The following is a 15,999-nucleotide window of genomic DNA, read 5'->3' on the forward strand; positions in this document are numbered from 1 at the left end:
AGTTTTCCAAGGGAGAAACTCTCCTTAGCAAGAGAGAGAGAGAGAGAGAGAGAGAGAGAAAAGTTGGCCTGAGATTTCCACTATAGCTAAGTGGTGGCAGGGTGGTGGAGGACGGAGGTGGTTCCTGGAGGATGGACTGGTTGGATCACAACCAGTCTTTACAGAATTCTTTTGAGGATTAAATGACATAAAGTATGTCAAGTGCTAAGGGCATAATAACTCTTACTATTCCTTCAGGAGAAGTTACATAAATCCATGATTCCTGATTGTTTTGATTGCTTGCTTTTTTTCCTCAGGAATTCTCCAAATCCTATGGGACCAGGTTCCTATTTTCTTACTATTTGAGAGCTTTCTGTTTAATGTACTACTATAATATAGAGAAAAGTAGAAACCTACTGGATTAAAATGACAGAAGTCACACACAAACTCTATTATGATATTCTATTATGATATTCGGCAGAATTAGTGTACAGATATTGAAAGATGTTGGTAACTTTTCCCATTTGCCAAAAGTTTCCTTATGGTTCTATGAAAATGTGTTACTTTGAAAGAAAAGAATCTTTAAGTTTTAATCGTATCATTACAAAAATATAATTAGTCCTTATTTTGTTGAATTTCCTAACATCAGCAGCAGATGGTTTTATTTTTTTAAAGAAAAACTGCTATCCAATTTATTCATAGCACTCACTCCTTTCTTTTCTTAAAAGCCAATTTAGTATATAGATGGATCTTAATGTGTTTGCAAATGTATTGATTATTTTGGAGAAAAGATCTCATGAAATTAATCTCTTCTTACTTAGCAAGATGATTCGCTATCCCTTCATTTGCTTTGACAAAAATTATTCATTTCAAAGATGAACCCCGGTTAAGGACTTTTTGTTTTCTTCTGTTTTAGTAAGAAACACTGAAAAATGAGAAAGAGGACATTCCTGTAAAGTTACTTCTATAGCTGATATAATACTTAGGAGACCTGAGCTTGAATATATACTAATGTACTATGCTATTGATTGATTAGTCAGTAGGATGAATTATTATACTCGAATTGCTTTTTGCAAGGCTTTTTAACTATCTTAGAAAACAAACTAACAGTTCAAGAAAAAGCTTTAAAAATAAATGGGTGCCAAAAGAACATAATTCACCATCTAAGCAGTATGGTTTGAGAAAAAAAAATATATTAACTTCATCTAGTCCTTGGGGCTTCGTAGCAATAAATATTGATTTGATATGAAAAATAGCTATCTACTGTAGTTAATAGTGCTAAGGACACTTTACCTGTTAAAAGAGGCAAAATGCAACAAAATATGAGCTCCAGGGTTATGTGGGTGAGCAGATCCATTGTATGTTAATAGTTTTATTTATAAAACACCTCGCTCCATTGATTTTTTTAAAGCAGGTGCGAAGAAGCTGAGAAAGCATTTCACAAGTGTTCTCATTTCACCCCAACATCAGTTTATTATTTTTAATGGGTTTCCAGCAATGCTGGGGGTTGCTTTATTTTTGCTCATATTAGAACAAAAAGAAGCACCCATTCACTCCATGGAGGTGACCATTTCTAGAATGTATAACTTTCTCCCAGCAGGGCCTCAGTACCGAGTCCCGTTTTCAGTAGACAGCAACATGTCCACAGTGCGTGTAGACTGGAGCAGCTCTTTCCTCCCGAATGGCCAGCTGATGGAGTATGTGTTAACCGATGGAGGACAACGCATGTACAGTGGCCTTGACACTACCCTCTACATCCCAAGGACACCAGACAAAAGTTAGTTTCTGATTCCTAGTGTAAGGAGCTCTGTTCCCCAACTTTATGACATGTTAAATTTGAAATGTGACCAGATGTTTGATATTAAAATGACTTGGTTTTAAGTGGCCACTTCTTGTGGAAAAGTTACAGCTTGGGGTAAGTAAAGTCTTCCTTCCCATTTGCTGCCTGATGCATTCCAGTTTAATGGCGTTCCAGGGGACAGCGGTGCTTGCACATGACTTGAACGTACACAGGAAGAAAAAAAATCACAAGACAGGCTGAGTTCACAAGACAAACAGCACTGCACGTAATCAGTGAATGCCCTAAAGTAAATACATGCTTAGGATTTCAGAGATTTTCTTGCTGTAACTCCAGCTTCCCAACAGCCCAACCAGCTAATGACCATCTTCATGTCAGAAGAGCCCGGAAGAAGCGGTTTCCTGGAACTCTCTCACTGTCAGTCCCTAAAAGAACATTCCTTTCTCCTCTGAGACTCAATTCCTCCTCCCTCCCTAATTGCATGTCCTTTATCTGTTTTGTTTTTAAATTGAAAAGAAAAAAAAAAGCTTGACAAGGTATAAGGCGTTTTCGAGTAGTCTACATGGTCACAGAACAGATAGAGTTGTATCGTTTCAAGCAATCTAGATTTATACAATAAGTTAATGAGTATTTTTTGGCTTGAGAATGCTATGTATTTTGGCTAAAAGATAAATAATGACTGCAGCATTGCATTTGTAGTATTTGACACTTAACATTAATTTTAAAATGATTCAGCTGCACATATTTACAGTCACAGTTCTTGGTCACCTGGGCAGCTTGATGTAAAGGAAAGAGGGCCTGAAGTTGGCAGAGATAGGTTATACCTGACCAGACTTCTAACCATCTGTGCAACCTTGCAAGAGTCACAAGTTCCTGACTACTGAAAGAGGAATTTATATCATATGATTTTCAAGATCACTTTTGAGCTTTTGGTCACTTCATGAAAAGTATCTCTTGAAAGTTTTACAGGAACAGGTTTAGATCAAATGCAGAACAAGGTATAGTTGATCTATCATCCTTTATTCCTGTGGTATTTCTTCTTTTCCTTTGTTATCTAAGCTGTAATCTTCTTTATCTCTATTGCTTATAGATATGGTATTATTACACAAGTTATAGTTTTTTTTCTGGATGATTTTTTAATTAGAAATACATTCGCATATTAGATGGCAGTCAGCTTGTCATCACTATCACAAATATTGAGACAATCAACTTATAAGGAGAAAAGGGGTTTTATGACTTGTAGTTTTGAAGGTCATTCTGTGATCTGTTGGCCCCATGACTTTGGGTCTGTAATAGGCAGCACATCAGGACAGGAGTACATGGTAGAGGAAAGTGCTTACCTCAGGCCCAGAAAGCAGAAGAGAGTGAGGAGAAGCTGGGGCCCCACAATCCCCTTCAGGGGCATGTTCCCATTGACCTAAAGACCTCCCCATGGCCCTATCTCTTAAAGGTTCCTCCACCTCTCAATATCATCATCACAAAGACCAAGATTTTAACACATGGCCTTTAGGGAACATTACACATCAAAACTGTTGTATTAGGTAAAACTTGACAACTTGCTCTGGAATCTTATTTTCAGATTCTTCATGGTATGATACTGATAACTTGCTCTTTCAGAAGTATACCCATTAGTAAGTGTTGAGTGACTAAGTTATTTACCAGTTCTTCCTTTTTGTCTAGCCTTCTTTTTCCAGGTCACCTGTACTACAGATGTAGGAAGTGTGAAGACACCTTTGATCCAATATGATACCTCTACCGGATTTGGTAAGCACTTAACTTATATTAAATTTAGTGTAGCACCTACCCATTTTCCTTAAGAAAACTCCATATTTACTGTGCTAATATATTAGCATAGACTTTGTGGAAGCAATTTTTTTGTGTGTTAAAAAAAATCCTTTTTTGAAAAGTCCTCATGGAACTTACATTAGACAAGGAGTTAAGATTACTTTTAAAATACCAAATTAATGAACTGTAAATGTGGAAAAGACCAGCGAGTTCTGACTAAATTCTCATGAACAAAAATTCTGTCTAACGGGGTGCCAATGGCTCACACCTGCAATCCTATCTACTTGGGATCAGGAGGATCACAGTTCAAGGCAGCCCAGGCAAACAGTTAGTGAGACCCCCCCCCATCTCAATCAATAGGTGGGTGCAGTGGCATATGCCACCGAGCTACACAGGAGCCTGAGATCAGGAGAATTGTGGTTCCAGGCCAGCCCAGCCAAAATAAAGTTTGCAAGACTATTACAAATATCTTTAAGAGATTGGGGTGTCACAAGAGAGACTGCAACACTCAGAAGTCAATAGGCAAGGCAAAATTTACTTCTGCAGAAGGATGCACCACACCAGGAAGTCTGGGAGGTATGCACACTGGGTGGGAAGTCCGCAGGGGTTTTATCTGACACCATGCTGTCCCTCTTCTGCCCCTGGATTGGGCAGGTTTTGGGCTCACAGTCTACACAGTTGGCTAATTAGAAAGGTTTCAGGTTAGGAGGGGGCTTTGGGAACAAAGAAGTTTTAGAGAAGCAATAACAGTTTTCGGTTATCAGCTCCAGAACCAGGACATCTATTGGAATTCTTGCTTTGGCCAGCTGAGGATAACTACCCTTTGTCCTTTCTAAAACTTTTATCATGTTAAGCAGAATCCATGAAGCAAGCATATGGGGAGCGAGTTAGTGAGACTAACATCTGAACAGCAGTGATTACTGATTAAATCCTTTGACAGAAAAGACCCAAACTAAGTTGATTCTCACAAAGACCCCATCTCAATGAAAGAAAATCTGAGCATGGTGGTACACACCTGTCATCCCAGTGACAGAGGGAAGTATAAATAGGAGGATCACAGTCCAGACTTACTTGGACAAACAGTAAGACCTTATATCCAAAATAATCAGAGCAAAAAGGGCCTGAAGTATGGGTCCAGTGATAAGCACCTGTCTGCCAAGCATGAAGCCCTAAGTTAAAACTCCAGTACTACCAAAAACAAAACAAAACAAAAATACTGTCTAAGGAGTTTTATGGCTTTGTGTTCAGAAAGGTGACATTTAGAGGGCACCAGAGAAAAGAGAGATGAGAGGAAAGGAGAAATCTAATTTGTGTTGATCTTAATGATAATGTTCTGGATTCAGAGCCTAAAATGGTGAATTTGGGAAATATCTTGCCTATATTCTCCATAAAAGATTATGACTTACTATTAAAAATAAGGAATTTAGCTGAAGACACAAAACTGCAATTTTTAAGGCATATTTAAAAAAAATTTTGTTTATAACCTTTGAATCTAACATATATAGTATTTTATAATTTCAATTGTCAAGTTGGAGAAATGCCAAATCTTTTCCCTTAGGACAGATTTGGGACTGATACCTTACTTATATTCTAGTAATTAATATTATTATCAAATTTGTACCCATGTGTACTTTTTGGTGGTATTGGAGATCAAACCCAGGGCATTGCACATACAAGGCAAGAACTCCACCACTGGAGCTACTCCCCTAGCCCTTTTGTTTTCACTTTGTTTTTCAGACAGGGTCTTTCTATCTTTGCCCAGAATGGCCTCGAACTTGCCATCCTCCTGCCTCACCTCTCAAGTACTGGGGTTACAGAACTGCATCATCATGCTGAACTTCATGTTTACTTTGTTTTGAAAAATAAACATGTCCCCAAATTCTGAAACACATTTGAGCATATTGTTATCAGGAATAGTTTCAATCTGTAGAATATTATTCAACTTCCAGACTTTACATATCTGAGAGCCACATACAATTGCACACAACACCTTGAGTGATTCCTCCCAGAGCTAATCTCATGCATTTAATGGCTGGGAGATAGAAAAGACCTCCTTTGGTATTCGTTTAGTAAGCCCAGTGTTTCCACAAGTGAATTCTCTAGTTCTTATAGACAACAGGAATATATCCAGGGATGCTCTGGAAGCTTGTTGCTAAGATGACAAGTCAAATGTGGTTTCCCTATTGACTCCCAGCCCAGGACATTTTCATCAGCAATAACTCTCTGGACTAAGTGGACATAAGAATCCACTCAGTGTGATTGTTTATTACACAGTTTCCCAGGCCCCAGGCAGAGATTGAGAATTAGGGGACTAGAATTAGGGATATACCCAGTGATTCTGAAATACGAGCCCAGGGCCACATGTTGACCAAGCCAGTATCACACAAGTCAGCACCAGAGATGAGATAACTGTGACATGGATTGTGGGCTGGGTTTTCTTTGCAATTTAGGGCCAGTCACTGGAATTCTGCCCCCTGACCATGAATCCCTGATCTGATCCACAAGGTGGAGTCCCTTAAAGTGAAAGGGTACTTTGAGAAAAACAACAACAACAACAACAGGGAGGGCATAGAGAGACACTATCCTGCTTTTAAGCTCTTTATAAAAGAGGAAAAATCTCCAGTGAGCTCCCAAATAAGAACTGAGTTTCCATAGCTGAGTGCTGAGCTATGAACAATGGCTCTTGTGTCTGGAGGCTGGGCTCTGGGCAGAAAAGAGGGAGAAAACTCTGAGGACTGTACAGTTCCAAGATGTGCTGCCCAAGTGATATCCATAGTCAGTTTTAATTTTTATGCTATCACTTCTAAAACATTCCCATTCTGTTGCCTGAAGGCAGCCTCCAAGCAGGAAAGAGGCAGGGACCTCATTTCCTTCTGACGGTTCTGAGGGCCATTTTCCTTTTGAGGTTTCTCTGAGGCATACTGCCCTCCATTCCCCTAGTAAGGGACCCACTGAGTCCATCAGATCAATTCCTGGAGGTCCAGCCCTGTGCCACACAGAGGAAACCCAACCTTTCTCCTGTGTAACCAAGGTTGGTATTTTTTTAATCAAACAGCATGCATTGGCTCCTAATGAAGAGATTTTCAATCTGCTGGAGCTTGTTCTGAGTTTTGGCTCCAACCCTGCATCTTAGAGTTGAGGAAGCGGTGAACCAAGGGGTCAAAGTGACTTTTCAAACAGCAGATCCAATCAGAAGTGGAATTAGAGTTAGCAGAAGTTTCATCCTCTCACAGAGTTCAGAATTTGGTCTTCATCCCTTCTTTTCCTCCCTTACATATTTGCACTCCAATTCTGCACTCTTCCCTTTAACATGAATGTGATACACTGGTGGGCTCTTGATGTCCTTGAGGTGCTGGACACAGGAAGTTCACCCACAGAGCGAGTAAGCATTTGCCCCTGTGTCTGTTTGTCCTTCTGCCTCTGGTCACAGGCATTTCCTTTTGATGGGCATCTCTCTGGCTCTCTGGTGGCAGCAGCATTGGATGCACAGCTTCTGAGCTGGCCCCAGCAAGTGATTGGGTGGAAGCGGATCTCCGAGATGCCCTCTGCTCAGTTTGCCAAGCTGATGGCAGGATTCCACTGCCTTAGGCTCCTACAGTGACCCCTGTAAGCCTTTCTCCTGTACATCTCAGTTCTTCCAGCTTCCCCACCCTTCCCAAGACTTGATAATCCTGCTGCTGCCCATCCTCCATTCCTAGAAAGCCCTCGTCATGTGAGCTGGTTTAGGGTCAATGCTCACTGTATTAGTCAGCTTTCCATCACTGTGACAAAATAACAGAGAAAAATAACTTAAAGAGGGGAAGTTTTATTTTGGTTTTCAGTTTCAGTCCATGGTCACTTGGATCTATTGTTTTGGGACTATGGTGAGGCAGATAGTCACAATGGGGAGGATGTGGTAAGAGATGCTTACCGTAGAGTGGTAAGGAAACAGAGAGAGAGAGAGAGATTGAGTAGCTGGAGACAAGAAAACCCTCAAAAGTCACCCCCAGTGACATACTTTCCAACTGGGTCCCATCTTTGAACCCATCAATAGATTAGTTCATCAATGAAGTTAGAACACTTATGATCCAAACATCATAGTGGCTCCACCTCTGAACAATGCTGTCCAGGGGACCAAGCATTCAACACATGAGCCTCTGGAGGACAGTCCAGATCCAAACCTAGCACTCATTAAATATGAACTTTTATAAGTTTCTTGTACAGAGAATCACAATGACATTTAACTCAAGAACAGAAATCAAGGGTCAGTGTCTCACTGCTAAAGAATTTCTTTCTATAGGAATCTTCCCCAAGTGCATTTAACTTTTTCCTTTTTTTTTTTTTTGGCATTACTGGGGCTTGAAGTCAGGGCTTCATGCTTGCTAGGCAGGCATTCCTGTTTGAGCCAAGTGTCCAGTTTTCCCAGTGCATTTAAATGATGGTTTGCAGAGCTTTTGCTATTTAACACAGAGGCCAGGGAACAAGATCTATAAAATGACATATTAGCACAGGCTGTTAATGGAAAATAGGATCCAATATCTCAAAATCCAGTTTGCACAAAAATTCTCAGGAATGGGGCTGCTGCACATAATTAGAGGCCCTTGCTCCCAAGGCTCACAGTCAAGGGTCAGGAGAATAACCTCAAGGTTACTTTAGTAACCCCTTTTAAAAATTGCTGCCCTCATCCCAGCCATATTTCCCAAGGACTGCCAAGGCAATAATGGTTTCCAATCAAAACAGCAATGACAAAAGTGCCGGTGAGGACTTTGCAGGGCTGAAAGGTTATATCCCTGAACCATTACCCTAGCCTGCACACAAGTGGAAACAAGCATCACAAGACACACTGCTTCCAATAATTTTCTAATTTACTATCAAATAACAGTGCCACAGATCACAAATCTGCCTTCTATGAAATAATGGTTCTGTTTTCTTTCTCTGGGGTTTACAGGCTTACTGCTAACAACACCTGGAGAAAAGAAGGGATTGGCGAGCAAAAGCACAGAGTTCTACAGTGAGCTGTGGTTCGTCATGTTAATGGCAATGCTTGGCTTGATCTTGTTGGCCATTTTTTTATCCCTGATACTACAAAGAAAAATACGCAGGGAACCATACATCAGAGAGAGACCTCCTTTGGTACCACTTCCGAAGAGGGTGTCTCCATTGAGTGTCTACCCACCAGGGGAAATCCATATGGTATGTATGGAAAAATGTGGCCCTTGCCCTATCACTAGGTGATTTGTAATGAATCCATTCATCTGTTCTAACAGCTTTTTGATGGAGTATTTAGGTTTCTATGTATACAATCATGTTATCTGCAAAGATGAATAATTTAACTTTTTCCTTCCCTATTTGGATACCATTTTATTTATTTATTTTTTTTGCCTAACTGCTATTGCTAAGATTTCCAGTATCATATTAAATAATAGTGGTGAGGGTTTTGTTCCAGATCTTAGAGAAGAAAGCCTTTACCTTTTCCTCATTCAGTATAATGTTAGCCAATGGCTCATTGTAAATTTGAAATCCATTGTATGCCAAATTTTCTCAACATTTTCATCATAATGGATGCTGAATTTTATCAAGACATTTCTGCATCAATTGAAATGAACATATGGTTTTTGTCCTTTATTCTGCTGATATGGTGTATCATGTTTATTGATTTGCACATTTTGAACCCATTCTTGCATCAATGGGATGAATCCTACTTGAGCATGGTATAGGATCTTTTCGATATGCAGATGGATTTGGTTTGCTAGTATTTTGTTGAGAATTTTTGCATTTATATTCATCAAGGATATAAGTCTACAGTTTTGTTGTGTTTCTCTGGTTTTGGTATCAGAGTAATGCTGGTCTCATTAAAAAACTTTTTTGGGGGAGTCAAGATGGCAGTTTGCTCATAGCTCCAAACTCTGGTTGGACTTCCACAAACTCAAAGGAACGTGGAAACTGAGAGCCCTGGAAAGATACGTCCCGTGCCCCACAGGCAGTGAGAAGCAGACCTCTGCCTAAACCTAAACCGACTGAAACAGCAGAATACACAGAGAAACGTTTGCAGGTCTGCAGTCCCACCATGTGCTGGATCTGAGTACTAGAGCTGAGCAGGTAGCCAAGTACGGGAGAGCTGAAACCTTCAGCCCAAGAACTGTGTGGAGAAGGTTGGCACTTAAGCAACAAAGGTGCCCAGTGGACAATCTGCTCAGGAAACCTGTGGGGACTTGATGAGCAGAAGTGAAGCCACACTTCTGTGGCTGTGCTGTGGCCCACAACAAAAGCCCTCTATGGAGCCACAGCAAACCTCCCTAGAGGGTGTGCATCCCACCCTGGAGCCCAAGTGATTCCCACCACTGCTGGTGAGAACCCCCTTGAGCACAAGTGGAAAGCCTACAAGGAACAGGTACCCAACAGGGAAAATTTACTAGAACCAAGCAGGAGCCCACGGAGGACACAGGGAACAGGTCACAGTATGGCAGCACTGCCATCAGGGAGCTACACCTCCAACCCTGGACAAAACCCTGTGCTTGGTGCATAACTACAGTCTGTAATTTCTGGGGATCTTGAGAGATGGGAACAATGAAAATGTCAATGGGGCGAGGCTGACCAGGGGTCAATACAAATGCCAAGGAGTTAGATCTACAAAAACCCCTCACTCTATAGCACCAGTCACCAACCCAGAGGCAGGTATCCAATTTAGCCTGCCATCTAGTGGACTGAAAGGCCCAGATGCAGAGGGGTGAGAGAAGAACAACAGCAATAGAAAATTTGCAATTTTTACATAAAATTTTTGTCCATTGCTGCTGAAACTGTAATGTAGATCTGTTTACTTGCAGCTATCTTTTTTCCTTATTTTTCTGTGCATTCCAACAGCAGTTTCGCCTTCTTGTTCCCCATTTTCCCTCTTTTGACCTACCTCCCACCCACCCCTCTCACTGCAGGCATTCACAAGACCCCCATAAACCACCATCAAGTTTACAACCCTAAACCTCTCTTCTCCCCTTCCTACCACCCTTCCCTTTCTGCCTGTCAACCACCAGAAAAATTCCCTAAATATCAATCTCCTTTCTCTTTGTCTTCCCTCCCTCAGTCCTCCTTCAATATCAATAATTTCAATAGATAAAGGGATTCCCAGATATTTTTTTTCTCTCTTTTCCAGTTCTGTGAAGTTTACATTTGTTCAATTTTCTCCAATATTCTCCCTCCATTTCTCCCCTATTTTATTACCTAGCTAATCTTTCCTATTATCCTAATCTGTCTAATTAATGCTTTATGTTATATCAGCCACCACCTCCTCCTACTACATAAACTTTTCACCTGTTACCCACTAGACCTTTCCCTCTGTCTCCGTCCCATCACAACTCCTACTACCTTTAACCTGCCAAGACCATGAAGATTCATCTTTGTTCCAAGTGAAAATCGAACACACTGGAACAGTAGCACTAACTGATCTTTATCAGGGATTACTGCAACCTCAAGGCTGCAGTTCAATAACTGAGACAGCTTTAGTAGCTAAGCTTTCTTTCCCTATTGGAACAGGGGACAGAATTCATCTTGAGAATAAGAAGTTGAAGGGACTGATATTGAGTCACTAACCCCCCCCCACCACATCTTGAGCCAAGAAAACACACCAGAGCTCAACCACCACCCAGTGCTACACAATCCTTCATAAAACCCCAGTCATGGGGACACAAGGGACTGGAACCCCAATCCAAAACCAACCTCAGATGTATAAGTCTCAAGGCAGAAACATGAAACAGCAAGGCAAGAGCTCTCCCTCAAAAGCCAACTCCACCACTAAGGATCTAAGCAACAGTAAAGACTAGGAAATATCAATTTGAAATTCCAAAAAATAATAGAAGAATGATTAACGAGCTCAAAGAAGAGACACAAAAGCTAGTGTCTTAACTCAAAGAGGATATGAATAAATAACCAAAAGAGCTCAAAGAGAATTCAAACAAACAGATGAATGAAATTAAGAAGGCCATGCAGGATATGAAAGAGGAACTCAATAAACATTTAGAAATCCTGAAAAAGAATAAATCAGAAATGAACAACTCAGTATTCCAAATAAAAATCTCAATTAAAAGCTGGTGAACAGAGAGGAGCAAGTTGAAAATAGACTATCAGGACCAGAAGTTAAAGTAGAGGAATTAGATCAAACAGAAAAAGAACAGGAAAATATCCTAAGAAAATATGAATGCAAAACAACTGGGACACCATGAAAAGACCAAACCAACAAATCATGGGTAGAGAAGAAGTAGAAAAGATACAAACAAAAGGCATAGATAACCTATTCAATAAAATATTAGCTGAAAAATTCCCCAACCTTGAGAAAGAGAATAACATCTAGGTTCAGGAAGCTTACAGAACATCAAACCATCAGGACTAAAAAAAAAAACACCCCCAGACATCTCATAATCAAACCACTCAACATACAGAAGAAAGAAAGAATGCTGAAAGCTGCAAAAGAGAAAAGACAAGTCACATATAAAAGCAAACCCACTGGAATAACAACAGATTTCTCAGCACATACTCTAAATGCAAGAAGGTCATGGAAAGACATATTTCAGGCCCTGAAAGAAAACAACTGTCACCCTATCTATCCAGCAAAATTATCCTTCCTAAATTGAAGGAGAAATTAAAACCTTCAACAAGGAAAAATTAAAGGAATTCATGATCACCAAGACAGCACTGCAGAAAGTATTTAAAGGACTCTTACACACAGAAGAAGAAACTAGAGTGAGACAATAAGGTGCAGGAAAGAATAAACCCTTTTGACCATGAAGACCAGTAAATAAGGAATAGGTAAAAAGTAAACAACAGGGGAATAAAAATGAAGAAAACACCACTCACCTCTCAATACTAACACTGAATGTAAATGGCCTCAATCCTCCAACTAAAAGTCATAGAATAGCAAACTGGGTTAAAAAAATACCCCATCATATGTTGCTTATAAGAGACTCATCTCACTGAAAAAATAAACACTGGCTTAGAGTAAAAGGGTGGAAAAAGTTTTTCCAAACAAATGAACCCCATAAACAGGTAGGAGTAGCTATATGTATATTTGACAAAGTAGACTTTAGGATAAAAATCAGTCAGAAGAGACAATGAAGGTCACTTCATATTAATTAAAGAAACAATTCATCAAGAGGAAATATCAATTCTTAACATATATTCACCAAACATAGGGGCACCCAACTACATTAAAAAACACTAATGGACCTAAAAGCACAGATAGACCCTCATACAGTGATAGTGGGAAATCTAAATACATCATTGTCACCAACAGATAAGTTATTCAGGCAAAAGATCAACAAAGAAACTTCAGAACTACTACACGTGCTAGACTAAATGGACATAATAGACATCCACAGAGTATTTTGCCCAACAACCATGCAATACACATTCTTTTCTGCAGTTCATGGAACTTTCTCCAAAATAGATCATATTTTAGGACACAATGCAAGTCTCAACAAATTCAAGAAAATTGAAATAACCCCCTGTATCATATCAGATCACAACAGAATAAAACTAGTCCTTAACAACAAAAGAAACCACAGAAAATATTCAAACACATGGAGACTGAACAGCATGTTGCTGAATGATCAGTGGATGACCAAAGAAATAGGGAAGAAATAAAAAAGTTCCTAGAATTTAATGAAAATGAAAATACAACCTACTGGAATCTGTGGGACACAGCAAAGGCCATGCTAAGTGGAAAGTTATATCTATAAGTGCCTACATTAAAAAAACAGAGACTCCTCAAATAAAAAAATCTTATGATGTACCTTAAACTTCTAGAAAAACAAGAACAAACCAAACTAAAGACTAGCAGATGGAGAGAAATAATAAAGATCAGGGCCAAGATCAATGAGATTCAGACCCCAACAAAAACTATACAAAGAATCAATGAAACAAAAAGTTAGTTCTTTGAAAAGATTAACAAGATCAACAAACCCTTAGCCAACATGACAAAAAGGAGGAGATGAAAGACCCAAAATAATAAAATCAAAGATGAAAAAGGGGACATAACCACAAATACTAATGAAATCCAGAGGATCATTACAGAGTACTCTGAAAACATATATTTATTTTTTGTTGTTGTTAATAACAGGTTTTTTTTGTTCATTTATTCACATGTGCATACATTGTTTGGGTCATTTCTCCCCCCTACCCCCTGCCCTCATCCTCTCTGCCCACTTCCCCTCACTTCCAGGCAGAGCCTATTCTGCCCTTATCTCTAATTTTGTTGAAGAGAAGACATAAGCATAATAAGAAAGACAAAGCATTTTTGCTTTGTCTATACAGAGAGATTCCTAGCATTGCTTTCATGTACAAATGTGTTGCAACCCAAGTTGATTCATCTCTAACTGATCTTTATACTGGTTCCTGATCCCTTTCTCCTGTTGAGCTCTGTCACTTTCAGGTTTCTGTATTAGTTCCTCTGGAGTGGGGACATCAAATGCTTTCATGTCTTGGGTTTTCTACCTATCCCCAAATGAAAACATATATTTAAATAAACTGGAAAATCTAGACAAAATGGATAAATTTCTAGAGGCATATAACCAACCAAAATTGAACCAAGAAGTTATTAGCCACCTAAATAGACCTATTAAAAGCAATGAGAATGAAGCAGTAATCAACAGCATCCCAACAAAGAAAAGCGCAGGACCTGATGGATTCATGGCCAAATTTTAACAAATATTTAAAGAACTAATACCAATACTCCTCAAACTTTTCCAGGAAATAGAATGGAAAGGAACACTACCAAACTCATGCTATGAAGCCAGCATTATACTCATTCTGAAACCCAATAAAGATGGAATGACAAAAGAGAATTATGGACCAATATCTTTAAAGAATATAGATGCAAAGATTCTCAACAAAATACTGGCAAACAGAATTCAACAACACATCAAGGATCATACACCATGACCAAATCGGTTTCATTCCAGGGATGCAAGGATGGTTCAACATATGTAAATCTATAAATATACTATAGCATATAGACAGAAGCAAGGACAAAAACTACAGGATCCTCTCAACAGATGAAGAAAATGCCTTTGACAAAATCTGATACCCTTTCAGGATAAATGCTCTAAAGAAACTACAAATTGAAAGAATGTTCCTCAACATAATAAAGGCTACATATGACAAACCTGTAGACAACATTATACTAAATGGAGAACAACTGAAACTATTCCTGCTAAAGTCAGGAATGAGACAGGGATGCCTGCTTTCCCCACTCCTATTCAATATAGTTTTGGAATTCCTAGCCAGAGCAATAAGACAAGAGGAAGAAATAAAAGGGAGTCAAATAGGGAAGGAAGAAGTCAATCTATCCCTATTTGCAGATGACATGATCCTATACCTGAAAGACCCTAAAAACTACCAACAAAAAAGAAAAAATAAACTTTTGGCAAAGTAGCAGGATACAAAATTAACATACAGAAAGGAGCAGCCTTCGTATTTATCAATAAGGATCAGACTGAGAAAGAAATCAGGGAAATAATCCCATTTGCAATAGCCTCAAAAATAATAAAGTACCTTGGAATAAATTTAAGAAGGAAACCCAAGAGCTTTTCAATGAAAACTATTAATCACTGAAGAGAGAAATCAAAGAAGACATCAGAAGATGGAAAGACCTTCCATGCTCATGATTGGTAGAATTAGCATTGTGAAAATGGTCATACTTCAAAAAGCAACCTATATATTCAATGCAATCCCTATCAAATTTACAATGACATTCTTCACAGAAATAGAAAAAGCAATCCTAAAATGTATATGAAAACACAAGACCTCGGATAGCCAAAGCAATTCTGAGGAGAAAGTCCAATGCTAGAGGTATCACAATATCCGACTTCAAACTATACTACAGAGCCATAACAATAAAAACAGCATGGTATTGGCACAAAAACAGACAAGAAGAACAATGGATTAGAATAGAAGACCCAGACATAAACCCATACAGCTACAGCCAAGTGATACTCGACAAAGGAGCCCAAAACACAGGATGGAGAAAAGACAGCCTCTTCAACAATGTTGCTGAGAAAACTGGATACTCACATGTAGAAAACTGAAACTAGATCCCTTCCTCTCACTCTGTATCAAAATCAACTCAAAGTGGATCAAATACCTTAATATAAGAAGTGAAACTTTGAAACAACTACAGGAAGTAGTAGGAAATACATTGGAACAGATAGTCACAGAGAATGACTTTCTCAGCAGAACTCAAAAGGATCAATATCTAAGAGAAAGAATGAACAAATGGGACTGCATAAAACTAAAAAGCTTCCGCACAGCAAAAGAAACAGCCACTAGAGTCGAGAGATAGCCCACAGAATGGGAGAAAGTTTTTGCTGGCTAATCAGCAAAGGGCTAATATCCAGAATCTACAGGGAACTCAAAAAACTTAACACCCAAGGAATCAACATCCCAATGAAGAAATGGGCACATGAATAAAATGG

The 15,999-nt window shown here is 39.2% G+C and overlaps 1 protein-coding gene across 1 annotated transcript in view; it reads left to right on the forward strand.

Annotated features, from left to right (window-relative positions):
• Nucleotides 1-15,999, forward strand: part of Ush2a (usherin) — a 759,580-nt gene that overhangs the window by 731,758 nt on the left and 11,823 nt on the right. Inside the window, exons 67-69 of the mRNA XM_074048325.1 lie at nt 1,580-1,756; nt 3,458-3,541; nt 8,490-8,734. Coding sequence (XP_073904426.1) covers nt 1,580-1,756; nt 3,458-3,541; nt 8,490-8,734 — 506 coding nt within the window. The remainder of the gene's footprint in view (nt 1-1,579; nt 1,757-3,457; nt 3,542-8,489; nt 8,735-15,999) is intronic.

This window comes from Castor canadensis, chromosome 11, assembly GCF_047511655.1.
Source record: "Castor canadensis chromosome 11, mCasCan1.hap1v2, whole genome shotgun sequence".
In the NCBI taxonomy this organism is placed as follows: Eukaryota; Metazoa; Chordata; class Mammalia; order Rodentia; family Castoridae; genus Castor; species Castor canadensis.